We start from the raw sequence: 16,589 nt of genomic DNA, 5'->3' as shown, positions 1-16,589 counted from the left end.
AATGGCCTATGTTATTGAATATGAGATAACGGTGTATGGCAATGCCTAGAAGAACCTGTGACACTTAGTAGGTAATTTTCATATATCATCTTCACTATTATTAATATTAGTGAAGGGTCTGGAGCCAGAGTGCCTGGATTCAAATCCTAGCTCTGATACCTACTATCCATGTAATAAGTAAGTGACTAGCCTTCTGTATCTCAGTTTCTTTAATTGTACGTTGTTGCTATTATGAGTAACTAAATTAATGCATGTACAGTACTTAGAATAGCACCTAGCACGTAATAAAACCTCAATATAATGTTAATTATTATTACTTCTGCTTACAAAGGGGCTACATTGCCTAGAGGCATGGATCACAGACTACCCACAGAGAAGTTAAAGAAGACAAAGACCCATGTACCCTGGGACTGTGGGTTTGGACGGTCATCAGCTCTACTCTGCAGTACCTGTAGAAAGCCTGGCCCAAGAAATCCAAGGGACCCAGGGGAGACAGTAGGAGAGGTGGCTGTCAATATTCGCTAGAGGTTGAAAACGAGAACTCTGAGTTTTTGGAAAGCCTGTTTAAATTTCACTTGGTATAGCTCTAAAATTCTGAGATCAAGTGCCTCTGAGCTGTCCTGGGAGTGAAGACCAAGTGAGACTTCCACAGTGTGGCCTGGCTAAGAGCTAGGCTACCCTGTAGGGGTTACTAGAGACTCCTCCTACAACAAGCAAAAACAAGATAGCCCTCTTTGGTGACTTCAATAATCAGTACCGCACCCCTGAGATGGAATGGCTGAGGACAAATCTGGACAGTAATCAAATACAGTCCTTCCAAAAAGCTGGCAAAAAGTAATAGCTGAAAACAGAAAGACCCGAGAATGGCTGTAATGCTCCATCTTATAAGGAGGGAATGAACAATATTTATGGAATAACTGCTGCCTATAAAAATGGTCTAAATGTATTCACCCTCGTTTCTGTAGAAAAGCTCAAAGCTCATACCAAGAAGGTAGAAAAATTGGTGTACGGCGCTCTTCATCTCATTAAGAATCACTTCTGAAATGACCATGAAGGGGATCAATGAACACTACATGGAGATAAGGAAAAGAGCCATTCGTTCTCAAGCTATGGTTATGGAGTATCCTTAAAGGCTGCCATTAGGTAGGAAGGGAGACTAACAGACAATTAAAACTCCGGGTGTTCAATTCTATTTCAAACAATACAGCTCCACTGTCATCAATTTAAGTGTCCCCATTAAGATTTTTTTTTTTTTTTGGCTGCACCGCATGGCTTGTGGGACCTTAGCTCACTGACCAGGGATTGAACCCGGGGCACAGCAGTGAAAGCTCCGAGTCCTAACCACTAGAACACCGGGGAAATCCCCCCATTAAGATTTTTAAGATTTTTTTCTGTTAGGAAAAAAACTGACTCAGACTATATAGCCCCTTGAGAAAAGGGTCTGTATCTTGTTTCAGCTATGAATATCTCCCAGTGCCTTCTACAGAAGAAAGGCTGTTTAATTACACGTTGAATACAATGGTCCATATTACAGGATTCCTTAGTGATTCTGGATAAGTTATCCTATTGTGGGATAACTGACTACAATAAAAAAATATATAGAACTTCAGTATTCTTATGTATTATAAAGTTACTGGAAGAAAAGCCAATCTATTCAAAGTAAGGACTCTAATTCAAGATAATAAAATCTTTTTTTTTAATAAAAAAAAAGAAACCACACCATCTACAATGGTAATGTGTTAAGAGTCAAGGACTGGGACTTCCCTGGTGGTCCAGTGGTAAAGAATCTGCCTTACAATGGAGGGGACACAGGTTTGATCCCTGGTCAGGGAGCTAAGATTCCACATGCTGCGGGGCAACTAAGCCCGTGCGCTGTAACTAATGAGCTTGAGTGCCTCAACGAGAGAGCCCGTGTGCTCTGGAGCCCATGCACCCTCGAGCCCATGCGCCATAACTAGAGAGAGAAAAACCCGCACGCCACAACTAGAGAGAAGCCCGTGCACCACAAGGAAGAGCCTGCACACCAAAATGAAGAACCCATGTACCACAACTAAGACCCGACACGGCCAAATAAATATTAAAAAAAAAAAAAAAAGTCAAGGATTATGAGTAATCCAACTCTGTGTACCTAAGATTCGTAGGAAAAAAAAATTTTTCTTGGTAAAAAAGAACTAGTGGAAAAAAATGAAGGAAATCGCAGACTAGATTTTCTGGAAAGGTAATAAGATGAAGCACCACATGACGTATGTATAGGAATTAACACTGGTTTATAGAACCTGTCTTGATATTTACCTCTGACCATAGTAGCTTTCAAAAAATTGTTCTTTCCAAGGCTCTACTTTTTTCTCCTTCTCAATCTCTTGTCGAATTCTCACCTGCATCTCAGGTGTAAACTCACCTGTATGTACCAAGGGGGAAAAAAAAGATATTCAATAGAAATACGCTATTTGCTACTTTCAACTATTTGTAAATCATGACAGACTCATGCAGGAGTCAGAATACTATCACATGAAAGTAACAGAAATTCCCCAAAATTCCTCATTGTAAGGGGAACTACCTAGGAGCCGTCAGGTGAAATAAAAACCCTTGCACGCCACTCCATGTAGTTGCCAGTGCGCAGCTGAAGTTAACTGGCCACTTCTCTGGGCCTTCCTTGTAGCAACCCTCACCTCTGCTTCAAATATCATAGTCCCTCTAGATTTCTTACAAACCTTGAGTCTGTCATTTCTTTTCCACTGGAAAAATAGTCATCTGGTCATAGGCTTTCAGTAAATAATGCCACTGGACACTTTATTATTAAAAAGTTCTGTTTCTCCAAGGCAACCTGTGTTTTAGGCTTTTTAGCTCTAACTGCATAATGAACAGTTATGGCCCTGCTTAAAGACATTTGAGGTTCCAGTAAAAAGGTAGGTAGTAGGAATTCCCTGGTGGTCCAGCGGTTAGGACTCTGTGCTTTCACTGCCGTGGGCCCAGGTTCAATCCCTGGTTGGGGAGCTAACATCCTACAAGCCGCACGGTATGGCAAAAAAAACAAAAAAAGTAGGGAGTTATTTTGGAGGTGTCAGTTTTCTAATTGTTCCAGAAACTGTACGAGTCTAGTGCCCTAGCAACAAGACACTCAATATGCCAAAGACCCAGCTGCTCTGAATATGCCATTTATCTTCAAAACTACCAACCACACCTCAATTCTTCCCACTCCATCGGCAGAGAACAATGAATGTGCTTGGTAGGCCATCGTCAAACCTGTGACTCAGACAGGCTGTTTTTTTTAATTCTCTAATACCCAGGACATTAGAGAATAAGAAGTGGAAATGGCAGATTTGAAGTTTAAGACCTCCTGGGGGTAAGAAGAGGGAAAGGAAAAGTGTTAGAGGACAGTGGATATCACAGTCCTAGGCATATGAGTGGGAGAAGAGGGATCTGGCTGTCAGAATCCAACCCAGAACTTCTGAATTTCTGCTCTTTGGTTGTGTCTACTGTGCTTGATAGAATGAGGAATAAATAGTATTGAATTCTGTTCACATGTATACAGTGTTCAAAGTTTTTGCTGCTCATGAAATATGATCGCATGACTACAGGTATAGCAGTGACTGCTCATATGCAAAAAAAAAAGTAACATAATAATCAAGGTATCACTGTTGATAATATCTACTTTTAAAAGTTGGGGAGTAGGGAACATAAATCCAAATTATTCTAAAAGAAAGTACTGGTAACAGGTATGTTTTAAAGTGCTCATGTGATTCTGACTCAGAAAAAGGGGGTCTCTGCTCAAGGAAATCTTTAAGAAAGAGAAAGGTTGAAAGTAATCAGTAAGAGATCCCTTCTACACAGAATTTGCCCTGAAAAGAAAAACAGGAAGGGAAAAGTCAACAACTACTGTGAAAAGTAGAGATATTAAAAAAACCCACTGAAGTGCAGGCAAAACAAAATCATTGTTTTTGGGGCCCGGATGTCTGTATTTTAAAAAAATACCACAAGTGATTATAATGAGCAGTCAGGGTTAAGAACTGCTAATAGTGACCGATACTACACGCTACGCAGTCAATCAATCACTTTTTTATGCTTTGTAATATACCCTCTATAAATCTGTTAGATCAGAATTAGAAACACGGCAAAGCAGTAACCACAGGTAGCAATTCTTGATCATAACCTGTATTTATTAAAATGCTCTGGCTGCTACTGAACTGTATGCTGCAAATGGGTGAATTTTATAGTACGTGAAACATTTCTCAAAGCAGTTTTTTAAAAAGTTCTTAGTTTTTTAGATTCTTTTTACTGTTAGTTTCATTGAGATTGGGCAGCAAGAAAGAAGTTATCTCACTGCTTACCAAACCATGATTCACAGCACCATAAAATAACTCTAATTCTATATTCTGCTTATTAAAATTTCAATTCTTAGGCATTAAGCTAGAATTAATGAAACAGAATCTTTAGGAATAGGGCCTAAAAGTCTATATATTTTTTAGTTTACCAGGTGACTTTAAACCCTTAAAGAAACATGCTGCTGAACTCCTCCTGGAGCCAAACCTGGTTACATGCTCTAAATAAAAGTCTAGCAATGTGTTTCACATAGAATAGCTAGTTCTACCTTCTGAAATGTTCTATCTTTTGCTTTCCAAAACTGGGCAAATACCCACTGAGGCTCAGAGGTGCAAATATGCCCTCCAAGTGCATACACATCCTAGGAGACACGTAAAGTTGAACACTTACCTTCTGAAAGTCTTTCCTTCCAGCCTTGGGCTGCTGAAGTGAAGAACTCATTATTAAGGGCTGAGCCATTTAACTTCATCAGACCATCTGGACCAACCTGGGTCAAAGAATAAGCCACAGAAAGCTTAGAAAGAAAGCTAATTGTATCATGTGGAATTTGACGTTCCTGTCCTTTTAGAAAAGAATGTGTGTAAGTCAAATTTTACAGAAACATGACTGTATCATACCATGCTGCTTATTATGGACACTTCTATTTTATAACGCAATATTATTTTTTTTCTAAAAAACTTCTTTCCTGTTTACCTCTCCTCCCTTCTTCCTCTCCTTTCAATTCCATTCCCCACTGGTTAATTATACTCAAAGAATCATCTGCAAACAAATGCATATATAAGGGTTTTTTTCTGAGAGGTTCATTATTTGTTTTACAAAACTGTGACCAAGTTACATACACTACTCTGAAACTTACTTTTCTCACATAATACAAGTGGAAGTCTCTCCAAGTCAACTGGCATAGTTTTAGCTCCTTTATAATAGCTGCAGATTGTTTCCCTGTATCAATGTCCCTCAATACATTTACCAATGTCCTGATCATAAACATATATTTTGTTTCCAGTGCTTTCCCATAATCAACAAAGCTGCAATAAGCATTCCAGTAAAGATGAATATACTAGTGCTTTTTTCTATGGGATAGGTTCTGAAAGCAAAGAAATATTTGTGTGTGTGTGTGTGTGTGTGTGTGTGTGTGTGTATAACTAAAAGACTATTAGATTATTTTCCAGAAAGGCTAATAAAATAATTCACATTTCTCCTAGAAATACACGAGCATACTCCTTATCTTGTGAACAAGAGATATTAACATGCTATTTAATTTTTGCCTATTAATGAGTTTGAAATGATTAAAATTTCCTTCATCCTGACTGCTAGAGTTTTGTGTATCTTTTTGCATGTTTATTGAATATTTAGATTTGCCATCTAGTGAAATGCCAATTCCTATTATTTGCTCATTACTCTATGAGGATGCTTATTTTTAACTATCTTGTAAGAATCCTTTGCATGTTATACATAGTAAAACTGCCACGTACTTTAAAGATATTTCCTCCAATCTATCTGTTCACTGACTTGATTTGTGATGTCTTGCCAAAAGGTTTTTTTTTTTTTTTTAAGATTCTTCTCTGCATTAGAGATTTTATTAACTGTCATTCTGCCCAAAGTTCATATCTAGATTTATACCAGAATCTCTATGCAGATTTTTCATTAATAAAATGATCTTGGGCTTCCCAGGTGGCGCAGGGGTTGGGAGTCCGCCTGCCGATGCAGGAGACGTGGGTTTGTGCCCCGGTCCGGGAGGATCCCACGTGCCGCGCAGCGGCTGGGCCCGTGAGCCATGGTTGCTGGGCCTGCGCGTCCGGAGCCTGTGCTCCGCAGCGGGAGAGGCCGCGACAGTGAGAGGCCCGCGTACCGGTAAAAAAAAAAAAAACCAAAAAACCCCACAAAAGATCTTAAAATTCACATGGAAAAAAAATTAATACAAAAAACTGAGAGGGGGGAATTGCCTTTCCAATTATTAAGCATACCACACAAAACCACTGCAATCAAAACAATTATTACTAGCATTAGAGTGAATAAAGAAATGAGTGAAAGAGGAGAGAGTGCCTATAAATATAAACTGCCTGTAAATGAATAGAATATGTAACAAAGATGGTATTTCAAACTGAGAGAAAAAGACGGTTATATAAATAGGTACTGCTGGAACAATTGGCCATCTAGTCGGTAGAAAATACGCTGAGCCACAATTTCAGAATAATATAAAAATATTCTAGATGGATTAAAAGACTAAATTTAAGCTTAAAGTCATAAACAATTTTTTGAAGAAAATTTAGGTAACTATTTGGACATCCTAGGGATTAAGGAACTCAACTCACTTTATTTTCTAAATCTATCTGGGCCAATATTATTTTCCCCTGGCCCTAGAGCAGAAATTGGAAACTTTTCCTATTAAGAGATAGACTACGAATAGGCCATATACCCTCTGTTGCAACAACTCAACTCTTGACACTGTGGCAGAAAGTAGCTATAGATAATATGCAGAAACTAATGGGAGTGGCTGAATGCCAATAAAACTTTATTTACAAAAACAGGCAGTGGGCTGAAATTGGCCTGTGGGCTACAGTTTGCTGGCTGCTGATTTGTACTCTATAGATTTGGCAGAGGAGTAACAGGCTTCCCTATGAGGACAGGTCATCCAACATCTCCTTGAATATTCCAGTGCTGTGCAAGTTTCTCCAAAACAAGTCAATCCATTCTACAATTTAATAGCTCCAACTGTTTAAAAAAATGTTATTTTAACCACAAATTTGCTTCCTGGAGAAACGAAGAAGTTTACCTCTTCCAAAGATTGGCCTTCAAATATATCTGAAGAGAGATGTTTTAATCCATGCCCCTCCCTTATTCCTTTCTCTGGTCTAAATAATGTTTTTCGACTGTTCATTGTTGAGTACTCCGTATACTAAAAGATGGTTTCCAATGTTTCATGCTAGTAATAACCAGAATTTTTGATAAACTCCAAATTTCATCTGACAATGAAGCAGAATTTCATTAATAAATTCACTAATAATTTCACTAATAAACTCCATATTCCATATTCTCAGATTACTATGTCCTCCACCACAGTAACTGAAAAAGACAGGCAAGTAACCTCCTATTAAAAATACCCCACAGGAATGGGAAGTTGGGTAAGTTTTAAGGTCCCTTTTAATTCCGAAATTACATGTGGCAATTCTCCTTCTAAGACAGGATAAGGGCCATTAGTCAAAAGACAGTTCTGAGGAACCCACACTAGAATTCTATAGATATATCCTCTGTTAGGTGTTGTGTTATTAGTCCCAACCTAAAATTTGAGTCTTTAAAAAAGATGAGAGCAATCCTTAGCAAGAAGAGAAGCTCTCTAAAAACTGCCAAAACTTCAGTCTCCTAACTTGTTCTAACCAAGAACTGGGCATCCCCAAAGCTATAATTTCTCCAAGGAGTGTTAAGGTGGGGAGAGCAGCAGCTGGGAAGGATCAGTTTTACTTCTTTGTCCCTACTGCTGGTAGTGTACCTGACTTATCTGAACTCCCCAGAAATAGAATCTGACCTTTCACAGGTGCTGATTCATAGCAATATGAAACTGATATCAATATAATCTAGTAGAAGAATGATTTTCAGAATGAGGAAGATTTAGTTTTGACTTTTCTATAGACTAGGGAATATATCTAGTTTTCTTACTGTAAAACCAGGGAAAACAACTCTCTCTCATAATGTTTTTATAATAATTAGAAAAAAGTGGAGTGCCTAACAGATTACTTAGAACATAGGTACTTCGAAATAATCATTAATTAAAAAAAAAAATCTCAGAATTGAACAAACCTCACAAAATCATAATGATCCTTTTGCAGAGGAGGAAACAGAAGATCAAAAGGGAGAGTGACTTGCTAGTCACTCCTTCCTTGATGAAAGCCTAAGTCTTAGACTTTTGCCTTATTCCTGACCAACCTAAACCTCTCTGGTCCCTGCCTAGACTCTTCCAAACCTTTGACATTTCTTCTGGGTACTGTTTTGTTTTTTTAAGGAGTATAACTTATATTGGATTTCAAAACTTATTACTGAAGCAATAAATGTTTGTTTTAGAAAAATTTAACAAAAGAAGGAAAAATTAATTAACATTCTTAATCCCATCAAAAATCCATTCAAAAACCCCAGTGTAATGCCTTAAGGCAATTCTTCCTCCTGAACTATATTCTGCGGATGTCTACATCCTAATATGATAGCTAGACAAATTTTATTCCATAATCTTGACATTTCTGATAAGAGGGTTCTTTTCCTTTATGAGCCTTACAGGGCCAACCTATTAAGAAATATTATTTCTTGTTTAACACCTTTGATATCACTTCTTTACAGGTACACACAAAAGCCATTTAAAAAGTCTTAAGGAGTTCTAAAGGTAATGATTGAAGGAAGCCCCAGATGGGTTATAAAACTGCTGATATGCCTGAAAGAACGCACCTGTCGATCCACCTCTGGAAGTAGTAGAAGCAGTCGCTGTTGGCAATCTCCAGGAAGGACTGAAAAGGTGTGTTTGTTGATTAGTGCTCGTAGGTTTGTATTGACCAGAATGGAGTCTGGTGTCTCAACATCAATTTCAGCACATTTAGTCCTCTTCATTTGCCCTATAAAAATATGGAAAAGAATCACTTGGGCCTCCTTCACATTCCTGTTTCTAGCTAAACTATACCTTCCTCTGCAGTGCAAAAAAACCACGGTTGTAAGTACTTTAAAATATCACACTGTGAAGAAGGTAACATTTAAGGTTCTCAGAAATAAACAAAGCCAAGTTTTGTTCGTTCATAAAGGATAAAAGAATATAAGTTATCTTCCCTGCAAAAATGGAATAAAGTCTGTAAAAGTACATCTTTTCCCATACTAAAAATACATTTTATGTTTGAGACTCGATCATTTCTCAATGGCACTAGGGAAGTTTATAATAAATAACACATACACAGAATGACTAAAAAATGGAAAAATTCAAATATATATATAAATCATACTGAGGCTCTTTTTCCCTTCCCGTGATAATTATTTTCATCAATTTTATTTGCATTAGCTAAAAATGTTATGATTGAATAGCTTAGCAGTCAACAGAAAATCTGTTCACAATAGGAAGGTTTCAGTCTTTCAAAAACACTGATGGATTTGAGTACAAAGTTTAAAACTTTTGCACCAAAAAAAAAAAAAAAGACTAACTTGGAAAAATATCTGCAAGCCATGACAAAAGGTTACTATTCTTTTTTTTTTTTTCCGGCTGCCCTACGCGGCATGCGGGATCTTAGTTCCCCATCCAGGGATCGAACGCATGCTCCCTGCAAAGGAAGGGCAGAGTCTTAAGCACTGGACCGCCAGGCAAGTCCCAGAAGGTTACTATTCTTGATATTAAATGTGCATCTATAAATCAACATGAAAAAGATAAACATCACCAAGAGAAAAATGAGCAAAAGGAATGAACATGCAATTCATAGTTGACTAACCATAAACAGCTGCTAAGGTATTAATATTTAAAGAAATGTCAGTTAAACTAATGAACATGTTTTGTCTATCAAATGGCAAATACTGCAGTATAGTGATGGAACTATTCACGGAAAAAGCAAAAACCCCTTTCAAATAATGCTGGTGGGGCTGAAATCAGTATAATCTTATTAGAAGAAAATTTAACAACACACAGCAAAATTTTAAGGTGCATAGGAATCTAAGATCCATAAATTCTACAATTAGGAATACTTGCATAAAGTTACACAGTCCTGGATGTGGGTAACCTCTGGCTCCTGGCACAAACAAAAGTCATCTCCCTTGATAGGAAAGGATTCCCCTTAACTTAGGCCCATAGGATTCCTACAAATTAAAATCCAGCACTGCCTCACAAAGATTACCCTAACAAACCAGGAGGTATGCAAATATGACAGAAAATAAGCAGTAACCAGAAATAAAAGATTTAGACCTAGAAGTACTACTATCACTGAAACTGTCACATACATAGAATACAGAATAGCTATGTATAAAATAATTAAAGAAGTAAAGAATGTAATTGTAAAGATGAGGCTAAAATAATCAGGAATGAACAAAAAGACTTTGAAAAACTAAATTTTAAAAATTGTTGAAATCAGATACCATGAGTGGATTAAACAGGAGGGAATTATAGCCAAATAATTTATCCAGAATATAGAAAAGACAGATAAAACATTTTGAGAGCTTTAGCAGAAACATGAATGACAGAATGAGAAGGTCTAATACATGTGTGCTTGATTGGAGACCCAGAAAGAAGAAATTAAGCGAATGGGAAAAGGAAACATTTGAATAATTTTCAGCAATACATTTACCAGAACTGATGAAAACCACAAACCTAAAGATCTAGAAGCAAAACATATTCAAAGCAGGATGAAAAGAAATCCATGCTTAGTAAAACTGCTCATCAAAGAACAAGAAATAGCTTGGAAGCATCCATAGGAAGGGAGAGATTTCCTAAAAAGGAACAGAATAACAGCAAGCATCTTAACAATGAAGGAATCTGTAACAAATGGGTTAACTATAAAATGCTGAGAGAAAATAACCAACAATCTATAATGATATGTATACTAAACTCTCCTTCAAGAATGAACATAAAACAAAGATATTTATAGAAATAAACAAAAATTGAGGGCATTTTCTACCAAGAGACATACTCTAAATAAAGTTCTCAAAAACCTGTACTACAGGAAGGAAAATCACTGTAGATGGATGGGCTGGAATACAATGGAGAAAGATAGACATGCTTGCATAAAACAATAGCATTCTAGTGCCTGATCTGTGAGATTAAAAACAAAGGAGCGAAATGTCAGATAATAATATTATTTAAGTCCAAATAGAAAAAGATCAGTTCTAAATTGTTATAAAGTACTTCCATAGTTCTGGAAGAAAATCAAGATGGCCACTTTTTTGCTAAAAGAATAAATCTTAAAAGTTCTCATCACAAGATAAAAAAAAATGTAACTGCGTGAGGTGATGAATGTTTACTTACAGTGGTAATCATTTCGCACTATATACATATATAAATCATCATGTTGCACACCTAAAACTAATTGAACAGAAATAGAATGTATATGAAACCCAGCAGAGAGAGAAAAAAACTATGAAGGAATTAAAATGAACAACATATAAAAATACTAGCAAACCGAATCCAACAATATACCATGATCATATACCATGATCAAGTGGGATTTATCCTAGGGATGCAAGGATTCTTCGATATATGCAAATCAATCAATGTGATACACCACATTAACAAACTAAAGAATAAAAACCATATTATCATCTCAATAGATGCAGAAAATCTTTTGACAAAATTCAACACCCACTTATGATAAAAACTTTCCAGGAAGTGGGCATAGAGGGAACCTACCTCAACATAATAAAGGCCATATATGACAAACCCACAGCTAACATCATTCTCAATTGTGAAAAACTGAACTTCCTCTAAGATCAGGAACAAGATACAGATGTCCACTCTCGCCACTTTTATGCAACATAGTTTTGAAAGTTCTAGCCACGGCAATCAGAGAAGAAAAAGAAATAAAAGGCATCTGTATTGGAAAAGAGGAAGTAAAACTACCACTGTTTGCAGATGACACGATACTATACACAGAAAATCCTAAAGGCTACCAGAAAACGACTGGAGCTCACCAATGAATTTGGTAAAGTTGCAGGATACAAAATTAATACACAGAAATCTCTTGCATTCCTATACACTAACAACAAAAGATCAGAAAGAGAAATTAAGGAAACAATTCCATTTACCACTGCATCAAAATGAAAAAAATACACAGAAATAAATCTACCTTAGGAGGCAAAAGACCTGTACTCATAAAACTATAAAATGCTGAGCAAAGAATTCAAAGATGACAGAACAGATGGAGAGATATACCATGTTTCTGGATTAGAAGAATCAATATTGTCAAAATGACTATACTACCCAATACAATCTACAGATTCAATGCAATACCTATCAAATTACCAATGGCATTTTTCACAGAATTAGAACAAAAATGTTTACAATTTGTATGGAAACACAGAAGACTCAGAACAGCCAAAGCAATCTTGAGAAAGAAAAATGGAGCTAGAGGAGTCAGGCTCCCTGACTTCAGACTATACTACAAAGCTACTGTAATCAAAATTGCATGGTACTGGCACAAAAACAGAAATATAGATTAATGGAACAGGATAGAAAGTCCAGAGATAAATTCATGCACCTATGGTCAACTAATCTATGACAAAGGAGGCAAGCAAATACAATGGAGAAAAGACAGTCTCAAGAAATTCTCAAGGAATTAATCTCCAAAATATACAAACAGCTCATGCAGCTCTATGCCAAAAAAACAACTCAATCAAAAAATGGGCACAAGATCTAAATAGACAGTTCCCCAAAGAAGACATACAGATGGCCAAAAAACACATGAAAAGATGCTCAACATCACTAATTATCAGAGAAATACACATCAAAACTACAATGTGGTATCACCTCACACCAGGCAGAATGGCCATCATCAAAAAGTCTACAAACAATAAATACTGGAGACTGTGTGGAGAAAACGGAACCCTTCTACACTGTTGTTGGGAATATAAATTGTTACAACTACCATGGAGAACAGTATGGAGGCTCCTTAAAAAACTTAAAAACTACCATATGACCCAGCAATTGCACTCCTGGGCATATATCTGGGAAAAAAAAAAAAAATCACAACCCGAAGGGATATATGCACCTTAATGTTCATTGCAGCACTATTTACAACAGCCAAGACATGGAAGCAACCTAAATGTCCATCAACAGAGAAATGGATAAAGAAAACATCGTACATATATACAATGAAATATTACTCAGCCATAAAAAAGAATGAAATAATGCAATTTGCAGCAACATAGATGGACCTAGAGATTATCATACTAAGTGAAGTCAGAAACACAAAGACAAATATTATATGATATCACTCATATGTGGAATATAATTAAAAAGAAATACAAATGAACTTATTTACAAAACAGAAGCAGACTTATACATATAGAAAACAAACTTAGGGTTACCAAAGGGGAAATGTGGTGGGGAGGGATAAATCAGGAGCTTGGGATGAACACATGCACACTACTATATAAGACAGATAACCAACAAGGACCTACTGTATAGCACCAGGAACTCTACCCAATATTCTGTGATAACCTATATGAGAAAAGAATCTAAAGAAGAATGAATGTAAGTATACGTATAACTGAATCACTTTGCTGTATACCTGAAACTAACACAAAGTTGTAAATCAACTATACTCCAATAAAAAAAATTTTTAAATTATTTATTTATTTATTTTGGCTGCACTGAGCAGCATGTGGGGTCTTAGTTCCCCAACCAGGAATGGAATCTGAGCACCCTGCAGGGGAAGGGCGTATTCTTAACCACTGGACCGCCGGGGAAATCCCTCCAATAAAAATTAAAAAAAAAAAAAGTCGAGGCAAGCCAAAAAAATTTTCTTATTCATTAAAAAAAAAAGGGAAACAAACAAAAAAATCAGGACAACGATCAACAAAAAAATAAGATTGTAGAAACAAGTCCAAATAGATTAACAATCACAATAAATATAAATGGATAAAATTCACCAAAGAAAAAAGATTTACATATTGAATTGAAAATAAAGAAAATTCAGCTAGCTATATGCTGTGTAAAGAGATATACCTAATGTACAAGGACATAGAAATGAACAAAGTAAAAATGTAACAGGCAAAAACTAACCATAGGAAAACTGGTGCACCACTAGTAATATCAAACGAAAGACACTTTAAGTAAAATACTTAATCAGAGATTGACAAGGTAAAAAAAAAAGGGGGGGTTCAATCCACCAGGAACATTTTCAACTTGAAAATATCTAATATAAGGTAGCTTCAAAATATGTGAAATGAAAACTGATAGAACATCAGGGAGAACTGAACAAAGCCACCATTAGGATAGGAGATTTCAACACATCTCTCTCAATTATTAATAAATCAAGCCATACCAAAAGCAGCCCAAAAAACAAGGGGGGGGAAAAGGCTGAACTATTTTTCAGATAAACAAGCTTGATCCAATCTACACAGAATTCTGTGTTGAATAACTACAGTACACTTATAAAGTTCATTATCAGTATTCCAAAAATGCAGGTCTCCATAAATTTGAAATATTAGTAGTAATTATAACAACAATGATCGATGACAGCAGCAGTAAACACATTTATATAGGGCTTCCTAAGTGTCAGGCACTATTTTAAACACTGACATGTATGAACTCATTTATTTTTCATACAACCTTATTTGCATGAAAGAAGATGAATTTTCATTTATTTCTTGGCCATTAGGTCAAAATTAAATATACCATGCCTTCTTTTTTTATAGTTGATTTTTCTTGTTGTGTTATGAAAGTCAGAAATTCTTGGCCCATACTTTAATTTTGTAACTCCACGTTTCAACTGCAATTGAATGAAGACACTAAAATTGTGACTTTAACTGAATTTAAGTAGAATATTGGCTCTATAAGGAAGAAACTTTGTTCTGTTTATCACCACATCTCTTGGGCCCTAAACCTGTGCTTGGCATATTAGTATACCTTCTATAAGTATTTGTTGACTAAATGAATATTTTTATTTTTTTAATTTTTGGCCACGCCACACACCATGTGCAATCTTAGTTCCCCGACCAGGGATTGAACCCGTGCCCCCTGCCTTGGAAGCATGGAGTCTTAACCACTGGAGCACCAGGAAGTCCCAATAAATGAATATTTTTAATCTTTGGCAGTGCGACTGATGCTGAAAGGGCATATTCAGTTTAAGGCAGATACTGTCTCTAAGAAAAATGTACCAATGTACAATCCCACCTAGATTCAAACCAGATTTTTACAAAGAACTTGTCTGAAAATATTAATTCTATTCTCACGCTTAATACTTTGGAAGGGTCTGTTTTATATAAATGAATGTAAAATAACTTTCCTTTAGAATTTTGTTGGCATTGCTGCACTATCGTTTAGCTTCTATGTTGCTGTTGACATGTCTGCCATCCCAATTCTTGAATCTTTATATGTGAACTACTTTTTTCTCTTTGGAATCTTCTCGTTATCCTAGATGTTTTGAAATTTCAAAAGAATGGTCTTGGAACAGGTTTCTTTATGTTCCTGTTTCTTGACAGGAATCACGTACTTTCAGTCTGGAATCTGAGGCTTTCAATTCTACAGAATTTTCTTGTATTATTTCTCTTATCATTTACCTTCCTTTCAATTTCTGTTCTTCCTTTCTGATACTCCTACTATTTAAGACATTGGACAGCCTAGATTGGTGTTCCTACTTTCTTACCTTCTCTCTCCTTTGACCTATGTTCTGGGAAATGTCTTCACCTCTAACTTTTAGTATTTCTATTAAAATTTTTTTATTTTTGCTACCATGTTATTTAATATCCTGGTACTCTTTAGTTTCTGATTTTTAAAATAGTATTCTGTTCTTTCATGGATGCAGTATCATCTTTTCTTTCTGTGGATATTATAGTTTTTAAAGTTATTTGTTTATTAAGTTTTCTCCTTCCTGAACTGTCTGTTTCTTCTGAGTCTGTATCTCAGATTCTCTCATGATGGAGGTTTTCTTCAAAGGTGATCCTTAGCAATCACAAGTAAAAGAGAGGCACTAAAAAGACTGAAAATTTTGGGTGCCTGGGTGCATCTTGTAGACTGGTGAGCTCCACAGAAGTATGATCAAGATGATTTCTTTTAGTTGTGAATCTATAAATTTGCCTGGAGATTTTTTTTCTGAGACTATTCAATTTCTTTAGGTACCAATCCCACAATCTCTTGCTGAAGCATAGGTGTGGAGGAGGAACAGAGTAATGGAGGTAGAAATATGCCTCACTACTAACATTCTGGAAACCAAGCAAGCAGGAGATTCACTATTTAGTATTTGTATTTTACTTGATTTCCCTGAGTCCGGTACATTGCCTCATTATCTGTCCTCAGTTATGTGTGGTGTCTCTGAATCTCAAGTCTAGATGGTTTAATTTCACCTCAAAATAAATCTCCTGTCTCCTGCTAGGCTGAGGCATCAAACTTCTTCTTATTAACTTTCAAAGGTTTTTCTTTTCAACCCTATGCTTCATCTTTCTCTACTATGAGAAAGATATCTCAATCCTTGATATGGTATCTCCAATTCATAAACCTTTCTGGTGCTCTACAGGCTCAGCTGGCTTGCTGACTACTGGCATCTGCTCCTCAGCTCTGTGAAAGACTCCATCCAGTTTTTTTATCTTTCAAAATCTGTTGATAT

At 36.3% G+C, this 16,589-nt stretch overlaps 2 protein-coding genes across 4 annotated transcripts in view; both read right to left on the bottom strand.

The window, feature by feature from the left end:
* Positions 1-16,589, bottom strand: part of DTNB (dystrobrevin beta) — a 608,309-nt gene that overhangs the window by 299,785 nt on the left and 291,935 nt on the right. The window lies entirely within an intron of this gene.
* ASXL2 (ASXL transcriptional regulator 2) overlaps positions 1-16,589 on the bottom strand; it is a 133,122-nt gene that overhangs the window by 15,464 nt on the left and 101,069 nt on the right. For both annotated transcript variants that reach the window (XM_033425089.2, XM_049695717.1), the window contains 3 exons: positions 8,752-8,915; positions 4,711-4,807; positions 2,293-2,398 (listed from right to left, as the gene is read on the bottom strand). In XM_033425089.2, coding sequence (XP_033280980.1) covers positions 2,293-2,398; positions 4,711-4,807; positions 8,752-8,915 — 367 coding nt within the window. The remainder of the gene's footprint in view (positions 1-2,292; positions 2,399-4,710; positions 4,808-8,751; positions 8,916-16,589) is intronic.

Source organism: Orcinus orca, chromosome 13 (genome assembly GCF_937001465.1).
Source record: "Orcinus orca chromosome 13, mOrcOrc1.1, whole genome shotgun sequence".
NCBI classification, from domain to species: Eukaryota; Metazoa; Chordata; class Mammalia; order Artiodactyla; family Delphinidae; genus Orcinus; species Orcinus orca.
This window is presented reverse-complemented; position numbering and strand designations above follow the sequence as displayed.